Here is a 16957-nt window from a genome sequence, read left to right as displayed (position 1 = left end):
GAGATCTGGAAGTCCGATAGTTCAAGGATTCGAACGATCGGATCTTTGCGTCTATGGCCAGCTTAAGGAGTATTATGACAAACAGACCGCACTACGATTCTTCCCCAGGCCCGGACTGGCAATCTGTGGGTTCTGGCAAATGCCAGAGGGGCTGCTGTAAATTGCAATAGAAAGTGACTAAAGGTCACTTACGTGGAGAGGCGATGTCGCCAAATGAGCGGATCTCTCCCCAATATGCCCACCTTGAGGTGGGCAATATCGGGCTGATCCGATCATGGGCCCTAGGGCCCAACGATCGGATCCTAACAAAAGGCAACGGGCGGTTGGATCGCGGAACAGATGCGCCCGTGGTCCAATGGGATTTTTAGTCCCGTCCAATCGACATCTGCCCAACTTTTGGCCAGATATGGATCAGGGAAGCCCATCGGAGGGCCCCATACACGGGCCAATAAGCTGCCAACTCGTTCTGTTGGCAGCTTTTATCGGCCCGTGTATGGCCACCTTAAGTGGGCTGGTGAGGGCTGTTTGGGCCTCTGTGTACTAGGAGTGCCAGGGCCTATTTTGAATCCTAATCCAGTCCTGTTTTCCCCCTCCCAGCTCACTTTTTTTTGTCTCTCAGCAGTTTGGAGGGAATTTTTGTGGCAGAGGGGGAGGGTGATTGGTTGGCTCATCCCGTAGCAACAGGAGACAGAGCAGAGAGGCAGCTGTCAAAAGAGAAAGCATTAAAGAGAGGGAGAAAAAAAACCCAGGAGTCGCCTGTGCAGTTTAATGATCAAACGGCTGTCTGGGAAAGAAAGCAAATAACAGGAAGCGGCTGCACCACTGGCTGAAGCTCCCCCTGCAGCCCATGCAGTGTCACAGGCCCAGTGTGTCTGGAAACAGAAAGGGGGAATCCAGGAGGCTCATATCTCCTCCCACTGTGTGTGTGTTGTGTGTGTGTCTGACAGTCCCGGCCGGGGAGGGTGTGAGAGCCGAGCTGCTGCTGCTGCTGTTACAAGCCATTACTCATTAGTGTAAGGGGGAGGGAGGAGAGCGTTACATCTACCTCTGGCTTTAACCTTAACTGCCTCATTGTGGCACCAGACAGAAAAGTTGAAGGGAGACGGGCAGATTGGAACAAGAGCCAGAGGAGGAGGGGGAAGTAGACGAGGATTAAAACAAAAAGAAAGCGCCTGTGGGTGAAGTGTAAAAGTGAACAGAGACGCTGAAGTGATAGAGCTCAGGGCATCCCGTGTGTCTGTGCATTGCCTCTCGCACTAACGTTCTGCCTCTGAGCTGGGATCCCCGGCGGCCCCGTGCTACAATGAAAGCCAAGAAAGGTAAGAGCTGCCGCCTCGGATGAACTTTATTGTGTGACTGAGCCGCCGCCTGATGGAGACAGGAGTGTGTGTTCCACTCTGTACTGTATTCCCATGCGGATCCACTGTCAGTGTGTGTTTGTCTATAGTGATACCAGCGCCCCTCTATTCCCCCCACTCTCTTAATTGTCCTGGGCACCCCCCCAAAAACTAAACGTGTTCGGTAGTCCAGGTGCGCTGTCTGTTACCTCATAGTAAGGGGCAGCCCATGTCACATTGCAGGGGGGGGGCACGGGGCTTATTCCCTGAATAGAACTGCCAATGCTCCCGCTGACTTGTGCTCCTTGTGACACACGTGTAGTTCTATGTATGTGTGTGCGTGCGTGTGTAAATGTTAATAGGGCGCTAGCGGGGAGCGAAGTTGGAGCGAGTTTTTACGAGTGATGGAAGAGTTTGTGAGGGGTAAGAATCGCCAGGCAGGGGGGGAGGAAGCGCAGGCAGTGCCCGGGGAAAGTCTCTGGCCGGGACGGAACAAAGGGAAAGTAAAGCCGCGCGCCGCTGAACTTGTGGAACAAAGAAAGTTAGAGCACGAGGTAAAGTCAGTCGCAGCCCATGTGCTCGGAGCAGTGTCAGTGTGAGCGCCCATTCCCCTCACTATTAACCGGCAGGAAAACTTCGAGCACGTTACGAGCAGCAGCCTGAGTGTCTGGCGAAGTCTTTGTTTAGGAGCAGCAGCAGCAGCTTCACATTCCAGGGGAAGGGCTACATCACTTTTAAGGACAGATCCATGTACAGGAAGCAGATGTGTGTGTGCGGCTAATAAATACTGTGCGACTTATAAACACTGTGCGACTAATAAACACGGTGCGACTAAATCCTCTGCTCTCACTCCCACAACAACTCGGGCAAAGTTCCGCTGCCTACAAGTTACACTTCTTTTGTTCCTCAGCTCGCCATGTGCTCCTCCAACGGCCAGTGACAAGTCTCAGGAGCAGCCCCGGGAACTCCTCCCTTCCCTGCCCAAATCCCCACACTTTGCTTTGTCACTTGCTGAAACAGTTCACTAGACTTTGTGCTACATTCTGCCCAGGGGCAGCGCTACAGTTCAGCTCTCTACTTTTTTCTATTCATTGGAACATCACATAAGTTCAGTGTGTGTGTGTTTGGCAGTTGCCTTCCATACTGAGAGCTCAGCTGGAAAGAAAGAAACGAGCTGCTGAGATTCATTTTTTTGTTCTTTTCCATGTGAGTTGGGTTGTGCTCAGCATTGTTCAAGCACAAGACAGCACGGACTGGCAGTTGAGGAGCAGAGTGACAGGGAGGGGGCAGTGCTGCTGACAGATCAGGATGTGACAAACTGCTGCCAGATGCCTGAAACTTTATAACTCCGCCCCTTCTCTGCCATCCAGGGTTGCCTGCTGTATCTGAATCCTGCTGAAAAAGGCCGAATCCCGAACCGAATCCTGGATTTGGTGCATCCCTACTTTGTACCCATCTCCCTTCCCTCTTTAGCATTTTTGCATTTTCCGGTGACTTTCCTCAATTTTGGACAATTTGGGCGCAAAAATCTGCTGGCCACCGAAATGTCTGACATTGAGCTGTTTTACCAATATGTATTGAAATTGTATGTGGATTAGGGCCTCATGGGGCCCCTGTACCTCCTGAGCCCCCCTCTGTAGTTATGCCCCTGGTGAAGAGGGTCAAATCTTTCTGATTTTGGTTCATGAAAAAATGTGCAAATCAGTGAAAATTGAAAAAGACGTATTTTTATCTATTTATTTTTAAGACTTTTTTATTTTCACTACACATATTGGGCAATTTTTGGGCTACTTTTGAAGTTCCTTTTTGCTAGTTTTGGGCTGGTTTTGTAGCTGGCTTTGGCTGTTTTTGAAAACTAGACCTGGCAACCCTGCTGCCATCACCACTTGAGCATGTTGGATCTTTTGTTCTACTCAGCAGAAAGGGGGCATGCCCATATTTGATAGAAATTACAGTTTTTAGGGAATGCCGTACAAGCTATCGCTTCAGCCATGTTTTTAGCCCCAACATTTTGGTATACACTTGCAGGAGGATTTGTAGCAAAGCAGCTCCTGCACGTTTCAGCTTTCCTCTTGTATCTTATCTATTATTTTGGTCAAAAAGCAAAGAATGGCAAGCACTCCGTGATCCACTTGTTAAATAAAACATTCAAGTTTTATTTCAGCAAGTTAAAAACATCACAATCCTGACGCGTTTCGTATCGAAGGCATAGGCAGTTTTGTTGCCCAAAACATGAGTTGAGGAACTTTTACCAGTTGTGGTGCCATGGAAAGTCCCATGAATTGCATGTTGGTGGATGAGCATATTGGCTTGCAGAGCCAGCATCTTGCAGTTTTTCCCTATTACAACATGCTGACATTTTGGCTGACTGCCAGAGGAGCAGTGAATTAAGAACGCTGTCAGTTTTCCCTGTTTACATTGCAAATGTGCAGCCTTTTTTCACATGCCAGCGTTACTTTATGCAAAACAAACCGTTGCTCTGTAATTCAGTAATCTTATTATAACCAATTTGTTAGCAGCTCTTGTCATGCGTCAAATCGCAGCGAGCGTTTTACTTGGATGTACCTAGTTACTCAGTAGTCCTAATCCAGGGACAGTTCAGACCTTGAGGGCAACGGCACACAGAGCTACTTGTCACGGCTACAAAATAGACAATAGTGATAATTGTCTCTTCCAAGACACTATGCGGGTTACTTATCAAAATCCAAATGTATCTCATTATTTTTTTAAATATACCCCATACTCCAAATCCATACAAGTTATTTCCTCATTATTTATCAATACATTTGCCCAAAAATTTCCTGTGTGAGGAAAAAACTCGGAAAAAAATCGCCAAAAATTTGAATTGTGCGAAAATCTGAGTTTTTTCTTTACTGATTTTTCCTCAAAAACCACAAAATCTTTTTCCATCCTAGGTGTATAATAAATCCTGAAAAATTCGTTTTTTTCCCCCACTAAATTCCAACTTTATAGTAAAATAAAAACTAGAATTTTTTTTTCAGACTTTAATAAATAGCCCCTATGTGTGTTTTAGCAGAGGCAATTCTTAGTTTTGTCTATGGCAGGGTATTTGTAGCCACAAGAAGTAACTGCTACTAGTAGCTCTGTGTTTCATTGCAGTAAAGGACTGTTACGTTCCTGCAGCATCTATGTATCAAAGTTCTAATGATATTTCATAGTCCCAAGCCTTGTTAATAAGGGGCTAATGTGCAGTCTCAGCGTGTAACCTAATGTCATTTATTTAGTCTACAGTGTAGACACTGTGCATCTTATTAGGCCTCGTTTGTCCGCCTCTGCATCTGTCACATACTTTGGATCTGTCAAGTTGCATCACACAGTTCTGCGGGAAATGGATTTGACCCGGTACCTGTGGAATACGGATAAAGAAGATTCAGATTTAGCTTTTCTCTGCACGGACGCTCCAATTTCCATGAATCATGAACTGCCACATGACTATTGCTCCAGCTGTTAAACAGATACACCACATTACAACTACTTTTGGCAACTGCATCCACTTCATATTTGGCTGCAAAGTGCATTTAGACCCACCCAGTTTTTTTTACATGTAATGGGGAATTTTGAGGTCTGACCATCACAAGAATGATGGAAAGTCACTATTGTGCATTTGGCTTCAAAATGTATGGGACCTGTTAAAAAAAAAATGCTTGGGTCCTGGGGTTTACCGGATAAGGGATTGTTCAATAAATTGGATCTTCATATTATAAAGGAGAACAAACCCTTTTTACTAAAACCCCCTACCACCCTACATAGACCCCTGCTCCCGCCAGCCTAGGTGTTACCCTGTGTAAAGGCGTTTTTGTTGCATGCGCTTTTGGTGCATGCGCAGTTGTTCGAGACCGGAAGATTGTGCCAACTGCGCATGCGCCGATACACTGATCTCTTCCCGAACAGAAGTAGATGGTGCCCGTGAAATCCGATGCCCTGAATCTAGGGGCATTTACCCAGGGTAACACCTAGGCTGGGGGGGGGGGAGCAGGGAGGGGAGTCTATGTAGGGTAGGGGGCTAGGGGATTTTAATAAAAAGGGTTTGGTTCTCCTTTAAGTCTACTAGAAAATCATGTAAACATCAAATAAACCCAATAGACTGGTTTTGCTTCCAATAGAGAGTAATTATATCTTAGTTTGGATCAATTACAAAGTACTGTTTTATTATTACAGAGTAAGAAGAAATCATTATTAAAGATTTTGATTATTAGATTATAATTTAGTCTATGGGAGACAGCCTTTCTGTAATCGGAAATTTACAGAATTCATTACAAGTGCAGGCTGGATTGGATAATTACTAATGAAACCATGCTGCTATCAGATTTGTCCTGTAAGGCACCCACACATGTTTTTTTATCATCGCCCTTCGTTAAGTTTTAATGACATCTGTCAGTTTCACCTTTTTAACCTCACTGGCAGAACTGGGTTAATCCCTTGGGCACGCATAGGTCTATAACATATTGCGCTGAAGACCTTTCTTGTTTCCTCATGGCTTAGGGTCAGTTGATTCAAAGCCATATGTCAAATATCACTATGACATCTCAGAGTAGCATGCAGACCAAAAGCTGAATTTTCCTAAAAAAAAACAAAAAACCTCCCTGTATTTCTGGGGTCACAATTTTAAAATAAAAACAGTTGCTCTGGGGCCAGGATGAGACCTGCTGCTATCTGGCCAATCGCTTCAGCCCCTGCAGATCAATCTGACATTGTACACAGTCTGTACATTCAGCAGCCGCATTCCATGTGAACACAATGAGGCAAATTGTTCTTCAAGATGACCCCAGAAAATCTGCAGTAGTTTATAACAGCTAAACAGGAAAGGAAATGGCTTTGAATGCAATCATATGGCAGAGGAACAAAGCACCTTTTTGGCATTTTTACAGGCTGAATGCAAAGTAAATAACATTTTCTAAGGAAAGCAGGCCTTTATATTATTTACTTTAACCAGTATTGTGGGTAGATGTGAAGAGTAATGTAAGCTTATTAAAGCCATAGCCCTTTGGCTTCCTGTGTATCGTATGGCTAGAATGCATTGCAGAATATTATTTTTCTGTTTTTAAGGCCACTTGGTTTTGAGCACTTAATTCAAGCCATGCCTCCCATAGACCAGTGTTTTCTATCCTGGCCTGACTGTGTGGGAGCATTAAAAAGATAAATGTAAGATTTGAGGTCATTTTATGAAGAGTACTAGCTTACTACAGCTTGGTCCAACCATATAAATTGGATTCTGCCACTGGACTTTAGTAAAACTTATTAAGTGTAAGCTGTACAGGTTCATGCAGTCGGGTTACATTTGACAGGTGCTCTAAAATGAATACAACCCTGGCATTCTCAGCGTTGCAGCTTTCATTCTCAAATATTCTTTTATCAAGTAGTTTAAATACAAGTATGGGACCTGTTATCCAGAATGCTTGGGACCTAGGGTTTTCCGGATAACATATCTTTCCATAATTTGGATCTTCATACCTAAGTCTTCTAGAAAATCATGTAAACATTAAATAAACTCAATAGGATGGTATTGTCTCCAATAAGGATTAATTCTATGTTAGTTAGGATCATGTACAGGGTACTATTTTATTATTACAGAGAAAATGGAAATCATTATTACAAATTTGGATTGTCTTTCCATAATTCAGAGTTTTCTGGATAACGGGTTTCCGGATTACGGATCCTATACCCGTACATTTTTGCACAGACTTAAGTGGTGTATTCATGGGTTGGGGTCCCCAAAAGCGATCAGTTTGACCCAGTGATAAAAAACAAAACAAAAACATCTAGTGACCCGATTTTGGTGGAGGTTTTAACAGGTCACAATTCCTCTCAGTGATGGACTGAATTGGACCTTATGCTTCCTCCTTTTAAAGGGGTGGTTCACCTTTTAGGTAACTTTTAGTATGTTATAGAATGGCCAATTCTAAGCAACTTTTCACTTGGTTTTTATTTTTTATAGTTTTATAATAATTTGCCTTTTTCTTCTCACTCTATGCAGCTTTCAAGTGGGCGACGCTGACCCCTTTGAAAAAAGCAAATGCTCTGTAAGGCTACAAATTAATTGTTATTGCTAATATTTATTACTCTTCTTTCTATTCAGGCCTCTCCTATTCACATTCCAGTCTCTTATTCAAATCAGTGCACTGTTGCTAGGGTAATTTAAACCATAGCAAACACATTGCTGAAATTGCAAACTGGAGAGCTGCTGAATAAAAAGCTAAATAACTCAAAAAACACAAATAATAAAAAACGAAACCTAATTATAAATGTCTCAGAATATCACTCTCTAGATCAGAGGTCCCCAACCATTAGCTCGTGAGCAACATGTTGCTCTCCAAACCCTTGGATGTTGCTCCCAATGGCCTCAAAGTAGAGGATTATTTTTGAATTCCAGGTTTGGAGGCAAGTTTCGGTTTCATAAATACCAGGTGCATTAGGTGCACTACCAAACAGAGCCTCAATGTAGGTTGACAATCCACATAGGGGCTACCAAATGGCCAATCACGGCACTTATTTGGCACCCCAAGAACATTTTTCTTATGCTAGTGTTGCTCCCCAACTCCTTTTACTTCTGAATGTTGCCCACGGGTTCAAAAGGTTGGGGATCCCCCCTGCTCTAGATCATACTTTAAGTTATTTCAAAGGTGAACCACCGCTTTAAGAAAAGAGTAAACTTTTTTTTTTAGTTATTTGTAACCAAATATATTTTTCTAATTAAGCGGAGTCAAGTTGAAAGCTGAGTCCATCTTCACCTGAAATGGTACATAACATTAATGCATTGCTTGCATATTGGGAGAGACTTAATGCGACCATAGATATAACAAGGGTCGCAGGAAAGATCATTTGTTTTCAATACAAACACGTTAGAGCTGAATCGTCAGATATACAGGTAGAAATAATAGAATCCTACATGTATCTAATGATCCAGCACTAACAGTGGCCCATGTTCGAGTGCCTTCAAAGGAGCCTGATTAAAATTTTCTGTTCAGCCCAATTGATGAGCTGATTGACTTTGTTTTGTACATTATTATATCGAGTCTATGGCCATTTTAATGTCAGAATTGAGAAGCTGTGTGTACTTACTGAATTCCATGATAACAACACTCCCCAACTGTATTATTGGTCTGGGCAGTCTTCCTGCTTGGGCTATAAAGACACAATGAACTTGTATTTGTTTACAGTCACTTTTAGATCCGAGTGCGTTTCCTGGCTCTTCTCTCCTTTGACAGAATGCTCTGGCAGCCAGGGAAATTAAAGAGGTGTTTATGTTTGACACAGGCCATAATAACATATGGTATTCCAGTACAGTCAGCCACTCCAAGCTGACTTTGCATAAAAATGGAACATCGTCTTAGAGACGTGGGTCCTTTCTCAAATCAACACAGAACTGCATGTATGTGGTGAGCAAATACTTCCTTCAATATGGCAAATCACAAATTAGGCTAATATTGCTGGTTGCTGAATGGGAACAATTTACTAAATGAAGTAAACAGAGTTAAGCTTTTGCTTCATGTTCTCTTCCGACAACCTTGAGTCAAGCCTCATCTCACTGGATTAAGAAACTTTTTAAATATAATCAATTAAATATTCTGTACAGTTTCTGAAATAAACAAGTAGCTCTTCCCTGTCCCAAACTCAAAAACTTGTCTCGCTTTTATTTCTCGGCTTGCAGTAGGTGGAGTCTGTTTTTGATTGACAGTTAGGTTTAATAGATCCTTTGGGGGGTTGCTTGAAGATGTATTAAGAGTTCACTCTTTTAAAATAACCGTCTCTGATGGAAATGCTGTAGTGATGTGCGGGCCGGCCCGATACCCAGTTGGATCAAGTCGGCCTCGCACTACTCTTCACAGGTTGGGGTTGAGCTCTTCTGCTCTCCCCGCCTGCCATCTTCAAATGCCAGCTTTGTAGTCCACCCTTTTGTGACATCATGGGGGGTTCTATAAAAGCAACCCGGAAATCAAATGCGGGTGGGTTGTGGGAGGGCGGGCACATCACTCAAATCTTGTTTTGCTGCCTGCAGTGTATGTGCCAGAGTTGGTTCTTTTTGTAAGATGTTGTTTGTACTGGAGTTGGTTATTTGAGTTAAACTCTAAACATCTACTAGGAAAGACAGCCCCCTAAAAGACTCATAAGACCTACCTGTCAATCAAAATCTGACCCAGACCTCCGCATTAAGACAGCGTTGTCTATGCTGGTATCACATGCTTTTAGAAGTTTGTGTTATGCGGTTTGCAGTGAAAGAGTTAAAGCAGACTATCAAGCTGTAGGACTTTAAAGGCACTTCTGAATTGGTTTGCGGTGTAAATAGCTGAATTTAATAGAAAAGTGTGTGGCTTTTTTCATGAAACCATTTCCTGGATGTCCATGAAATCAGGTTTTTTTTGTTTGGTTTTTTTTTTAATATTTTTTTTTTTTTTTTGCACCCTGTGGTTTAGATTCTCATGGTTTGGTGTTGTGTTATAGGTTATGTACATTTAGGGTTGCACACCACTGTAACTATATTTTTTTCTAACCAATAGGCCTGGGGGTGATTGTATGAAAGCAGTGATTGACAGGAAATAATGCAACATTTCCCATGCAACATACATATCAGTCTACGTTGTATGAAGGCGGCCACAAAGCATCCGCAGTACTGTGCTGCAAAACTTTTATTCCAAAATACACATGTTTCGAGTCAGCAAGGACCCTGTCTCAAGTGCACTTGAGAAAGGGTCCTTGCTAACTCGAAAAATGTTGTGTATTTTGGAATAAAAGTTTTGCAGCACAGTACTGCGGATGCTTTGTGGCCTCCTTCATACAACGTGTATTGATGAATCTTTTGGTCTTTACGGTGTGACTCAATTAAGAAGGTGAGCCCACTTACTAAAATTTAAGGGAAGCGCTAGGAAAATTGCATAGGATTGATATATATCAGTCTGTAATTTTTGCCATTGGAAACCACACTATAGTGAATTGTGTCTTTGCTTGTCTCCCAGGCTTAGTTCCACTATCAGGCAGTGAGACAGAGGATGACGATGGTATGGATATCCCACTGGATCTTTCTTCCACTGCTGGCTCAGGGAAGAGGAGGAGACGTGGAAACTTGCCTAAGGAATCGGTGCAGATTCTGCGGGACTGGCTCTATGAACACCGCTACAATGCCTATCCCTCTGAGCAAGAGAAAGCACTCCTGTCCCGTCAGACACATCTCTCCACACTACAGGTACACACAGATTCTTTAAAAAATTATAAAGTAGTTCTTCTAACAGTACTGTGACATCAATATATACCTTGTATGTCCAGCAGCACCCCTATAAATCCCAGTGTAACCACAAAACCTTCAGTAGCAATATGGCTTCACTTTTCGTCGGGGACCTGCACTGAAAATATTTTTAGAAGCTACACGATAGAAGGGCATGCCATTAAAGGAACAGGAACATCAAAAAATGAAAGTGTTTTAAAGTAATAAACATATAATGCAGTGTTGCCCTACACTGGTAACACTGCTGTGCTTGCTTCAGAAACACTACTATTGTTTATATAAATAAGCTGCTGTGTAGCAATGGGGGCAGCCCATAAGCTCTTTATAATATAATGGTGTTATCAGTTATCCACTATTTAGGGTTAGTTCACACGAGGAGATTTTGTCGCCTGGCGACTAATCGCTTCGTCTCCTGAGCGACAATCTCCCTGAACTGCCTCAGCGTGTCTTCCCATAGGCTATAATGAAAAGTCGCCTGCGTTAAGCATACACGGCGATGTGTTTTCCGAAGTCGCCCAAAGTTTCCTCCGTGAGGCAACTTCGGGTGATTATGGAAAACGCATCGCCGCGTGTGCTTTAGCGCAGGCGACTTTTCATTATAGCCTAAGTTACACTGCAAATAATTCACTCTACCATATATAATTCCATTCCTGAACCAGCAAGTGTATTTTTTTTAGTTGTAATATTGGTGTGTAGGCAGCCATTTCAGGACATTTTGCCTGGTCGTGTGCTTTCAGAAAGAGCCAGCACTTTAGAATGGAACTTCTTTCTGGCAGGCTGTTGTTTCTCCTACTCAATGTAACTGAATGTGTCGCAGTGGGACCTGGATTTCACTATTGAGTGGTGTTCTTAGATCTACCAGGCAGCTGTTTTGTTGTGTCAGGGAACTGTTATCTGGTTACCTTCCCATTGTTCTGCTGATGGGAGGGGGGGGGGTTGATATCACTCCAATTTGTAGTACAGCAGTAAAGAGTGACTGAAGTTTATCAGAGCACAAGTTACATGACTGGGGGCAGCTGGGAAACTGACTATGTCTAGCCCCATGTCAGATTTTAAAATGAAAAATAAAAAAAAGTGTTTTGGAAAAAACGTGTTTTCCCATGACAGTATCCCTTTAAAAAGCACACAATGTAATTGGTATCACAATAATCACAACAACTGTCTTTTAGAGTTAAATTATCATGCCAGGGTGACATCCTAGGGGCATGTTCACACGTAGTCCAACAATATCTCATGTAAAGTTAACCTGTTGCACTGGGAGGCTCTTGCTACTACATGTTTCAGTAGTTCTGGGCTGGCTGTGGTATCAAAGTCCAGAGCCTGTCATTAGATATATATACACAAGAGATTTAATAGTATTCTGATAGCATATTTGTCATTCAAAGGACTTTACAAACAGGCTTCTATGATGACACTAGGTTATGGGAAGTCACTAACAGCAGAGTAACTTCTCATAAGATAAGCACCTGCTTTGAGGGCACTGAGAGCAACATCCAAGGAGTAGTGATGAGAGAATCTGTCCTGTTTTGCTTTGCCAAAAAATTTGCCAAAACAACGAAACTTCACAAATCGCATTTTTCCAATGGCGACTTTTATTTTCCTAATGCATTAAAGGCAATGGGTGATTTTTCTTATGGCAACCTTTTCGTCCTAATTCATTGGGGCAAGGGCACACGGCAGATTCGGGGAGATTAGTCTCCTTGGCGACAAATTTCCTCTTCTTCAGGGGCGACAATCTCCCCAAACTGCCTTCCCCTAACTTCCCGCCGGCTATAATGAAATATTGGCAGCGGGATGGCACTCGCGGCACTTTGTTTTCCGAAATCGCCCAAAGTTTCCTGGTGGAGCAACTTCGGGAAAACGAAGCGCCATTCCGCTGGTGATTTTTCTTTATAGCCAGTAGGAAGGCAGTTCAGGGAGATTGTTGCCCCGAAGAAGTGATTTGTCGTCGGCCGACTAATCTCCCTGAATCTGCACGTGTGCCCTTACCCTTAAAGTCAATAGCCGTTTTTTCTTATGGCGACTTTTTCGTCCTAATGCATTAAAGTCAATTTGCCACTTTTTTTTCTCCAAATGCATTAAAGTCAATGGATGTTTTTTCTTATGGACGTTTTCTCGCGGCGACTTTTCCCACTGCAAATTTTCGCAGCCGTTTCATGAAAAAAAATCGCACCATGGCGAAATTCTGAATTTCGCCGCAAATCCATGGCTGGTGAATAAATTTGCTCTTGTCACTACTTGTGAACCACTGATTGGGGATCACTGCCCTAGTGACTACCAATGTAAAGAGCTTCAGTTTGTATAATAATGGCAGAAGCTTCCTCAATTTTGGAATGATAAACATTGTCCAGGTGTTTGTATGATGTAGAAATTGATTTTCTAACATTGTTTACGTTTGGCCTTTATTTTTTTTGTATGCTTTTAAAACATCTCTTCCTTCCAGTTTGAATTTAAAATGTTATCCGGTTGTTGGTTAGTGGCCCCAATGTCATACAAGCCACTGGCTAGTTTCAGACTGAGTGAGAATTTCGGAAGCATATTTATATTCCAGCCTGTCCAGCTACAGTGTTGTAAGAAAAGCAAAGAATTAAAAAAAAGACCAAATGCAAATTGTTTGAGAATACAATTTTTAGTACTAGACTGCAGAACTGTCCTAATCATTGGGGTAGGCTGATCCTGAATTGAATTAAAATCTAGATAACAAAGCTGATTTCACGCTTTGTGCCATGTGCTGAGAAACTAGGTGAAAACCTTACTATGTTCTCCTCATGTCTGCTTAATTTCCTTCCGGATATGCCGATTTCATTGGCTCCTGATAAAATGTATCGTTTCTGTGTGTGTGGCACTTAGATTGTAAGCTCCAGCGGACAACACTTTGTAAATAAAAGTATTTCTAAAGCTGCTGTATCTTACATAGTGTCCTAATATGTCCATATGTCTAAAGTTTTTATAATACCATTGAAGTCAACATAAAATACTAAAAATATCTATACAATTTATATTATATAAGTATTTATATATTTAAAGGGGAAGTCGATCTTATATCTATATATTCTGCCTCTCTGTACATTAAGGGAAGAGACACAGGCGAAGATTCAGGGAGATTTATTCGCCCAGCACTCGCGAAGTTGCCTCACAAAGAAATGAAGCGGAAAACGAAGCGATCAGAGTGCCATCCTGCCGACAATTTAGTATTAGAAGCCTTTTAGTTGCCCGAAGAAGATTCGCTTCGTGGCCCTGCGGCTAAATCTCCCCGAATTTTCACGGGTGTCTCTGCCCTTAGAATGCAAAATGCTATCTGATCACAGGGTTTGACAGCAAGTTATTTTTCTATTGGTTACGTTTGTGTTGGACCTGCTCCCTCTTCTAGTCTGTAATTCAAAACCTTGTGTGTTTTCTAGGGAGAGAAAATAATGACATTTGCACATTGTGTGAAAATACTGATAAAGGTTAATTTTAATATCCGTAAGTTAAGTGTGTGTGTGTGGGGGGGACTTGACCATTCCCTCCCACATACTGAACTTGTTTAATAAAGTCTGTATAGTTTTATGGAGAGAGTTAATTTCCAAAGATAAGCCTGGAGTAAAGACATGCCTGGTAGCACACAAGTTCTGCAGTTTCAATGAGTCACTGCCCTTTCTCCGGTAAATGACAAACAACATCTTGTTTCAAAGGAAAAAAAATTCCCACCATTAGCCTCAGGTATGGGAAGTCACACGGAAGAAACGTTTAAAAAATGAGAATGTTCAGACGATTTATAGATTGAAATTTCCTGGGGCTTTATTAGGCAGAACTCCTTCTGTGTATAGTCTGACAAGTGCTCCTTTGTATTGGGAGAAACCGCTGGGAGAATTGGTGTCTGGGGTTGTATGTAGTCCTGCATACAGAACCTGTTTCATCTCTTAAAGGAACAGTTTGGTGTAAAAATAAAAACTAGGTAAATGGGCTGTGCAAAATAAAAAATGTTTCTAATATAGTTATTTAGCCAAAAAATTTAATGTTTAAAGGCTGCTCTAACTGGATGTCTAACATAACAGAACACTACTTCCTGCTTTTCAGCTCTCTCTCTGAGTTAGTCAGCGACTTTATGAGGGCCCACATGGGACATAACTGTTCAGTGAGTTTGCAATTGATCCTTGGCATGCAGCTGATATTCAAAAGCAACAGTTATGACCTATGTGCCCCCCCCCTCAAGTCAATTATCGGTTACTGCCTGGTAACCAATCAGTGGAAAGCAAGAGAGCTGCAAAGCAGGAAGTAGTGTTCTGGCTATTATTTTACACATCCAGTCACTTCAGCCTTTAAACATTAAATTTTTGGCTAACTAACTATATTAGAAACATTTTTTATTTTGCACAGTCTATTTATTTGCCCAGTTTTTATTTGTATACTGAACAATTCTTTTAAAGAAAGAGTGTTCTGTTACAAATATACATGCTTGAATCTCATTTACTTTTTTATTTTACTTGTTACATTGTTACAGTACTGCAAGGATTAATCCTCATTTACCTCCTGTGTATTTCTTATTTCTCTCCAAATCCTGAGATTGTGTGTTCTGTTATACAGCATTAATAACCCATTTGTCACATTCATAATGTAATATTTCATGTACTTTATCAAAAATCCAACGAATTACCTTGATTGTATTTCCTTTTGCTCTCCAGGTTTGCAATTGGTTCATCAATGCGCGCCGCAGACTGTTGCCTGATATGCTAAGAAAAGACGGGAAGGACCCTAATCAGTTCACCATTTCTCGGAAGGGGGCCAAGATAAGCGACGTGATCCAGATGGATTCTCCAACAGGCACAAAGCCGTACATTCCCACTATAGACGAGAACTCCTTTCATTTCACTTCAGCAGGAGCCAATCAGAGCTCAGGGAAGTTACTGGCCTCTAAACTCTCTCCTCCACAATCTCTGCTCGCTCGGCCTTCTGTGATCTGTCATACCACTGTAACGTCACTAAGTGACGCGCCTTTCAATTTCACCCATGTGTTGAACGCTGGACAAATCCCAGAAGCGCAGCAGACCGACGCAAACAACTTCACAGAAACCTCCATTTTGTACCACGAAGACACTAGTAAATCGGGACAAAACACAAATGCACAGAGTGGACTTTTCAACACTCCACCCCCAACTCCCCCAGACCATAACCAGGATTTCAGTGGCTTTCAGTTATTGGTGGATGTTGCTCTCAAACAGGCGGCAGAGATGGAGCTGCAGGCTAAACTTATGGCCTAACTTTTTTTTTTTTCTCCTAGGAGTTAGAAAAAACTTTCAAAAAACATTTCTTTTGGACTGCCCAGGTTGATAACAAACTGTTCACATTATCTGAATCTATATATTTGTATTTCTTTTTTTTCTTTATTACATTTTTTTTGTACAACTGTTCAAGCGGAATATTCTTATCCAACAGAAGTCTTACCTTTTTTGAGCTTGGACTAATTTGTCTTAATCTTCATAAGAACTGTGACTCAAGTTGACTGTTGAAAGATTCTCAGTTGTCATTTTTTTTTTTTAACGCAAAGTTGTCATTGGCTTATTCATGCAGTGATCTAGTCCAGGGGCGTCCAACCTACATCCCTCTAGTTGCTACAAATTGTAGCTAGGGGGGTGCAAGTGGTTCATCCATGAGCTAGAGGCAGTACTCAGGGGTGAGGGAGATGCTATATCCACACACACACACTGCATTTCATTCAGATAATTATAAAGTTAGAGCTACTGTAGAAACAACATTCTTCTAATGTTTCTTGGTAGATAAATGTGAGTTGTTTCCCAAGATTGTGACTTTTTTTTTTTTTGGTACCTTTCACACTGTGCAATATTTAGAAAAAAAAACTAGAACTTTTTATATCATTCCAGAGCAGGAAATATGCTCTCAATACTGTCTACAACTAGATTTTCTTTTTTTTTTAATTGGTTTCTTTTTTTCCCCCCACAATGTAATAAAGTGTTTTGTTTAAGGTAATATACAAACTGTGTTTTTGTTACCTGGGAATGGCATTAGAATACTTTGTAACTGGATTCTGTTCCCACCTGGAATATTAACTGCTATGTAAAGATTTGTTTCCATGACCTGTATTATTTTTGTATACTTTTGTAATATAGAGAAATAACAATGGAAAAAAAAACAGTGTTTGTTTTTATTTTGATTCCTGTAAGTCGTATGAGACGGTTCAATTCATAAACTAAGCTTTGTACTTTTTGAATGAAAGCTGGGAACATAACAAGAGCATATATATATATATATATATATATATATAATATATTATATTATAATATATATATTATAATATATTATAATATAATATAACAAGAGTGCGCAAAAAAAAATGTTTGACTTCCTTGTCTTTGTGCTGAAAAGTCATCTGACTGGCTATAGT

The 16957-nt window shown here is 41.5% G+C and overlaps 1 protein-coding gene across 1 annotated transcript; it reads left to right on the top strand.

Annotated features, from left to right (window-relative positions):
• Positions 1-1198: 1198 nt before the first annotated feature.
• Positions 1199-16705, top strand: tgif1.S (TGFB induced factor homeobox 1 S homeolog). The gene is given in 3 exon segments (NM_001086951.1): positions 1199-1319; positions 10310-10536; positions 15240-16705. Coding segments are annotated over 3 exon segments (819 nt in total). The 5' UTR covers positions 1199-1303; the 3' UTR covers positions 15816-16705.
• Positions 16706-16957: the final 252 nt, after the last annotated feature.

The sequence above is a fragment of the Xenopus laevis genome, chromosome 6S, assembly GCF_017654675.1.
Source record: "Xenopus laevis strain J_2021 chromosome 6S, Xenopus_laevis_v10.1, whole genome shotgun sequence".
NCBI classification, from domain to species: Eukaryota; Metazoa; Chordata; class Amphibia; order Anura; family Pipidae; genus Xenopus; species Xenopus laevis.
The sequence above is the reverse complement of the archived record's forward strand: the minus strand, read 5'-3'. Positions and strand labels throughout refer to the sequence as shown.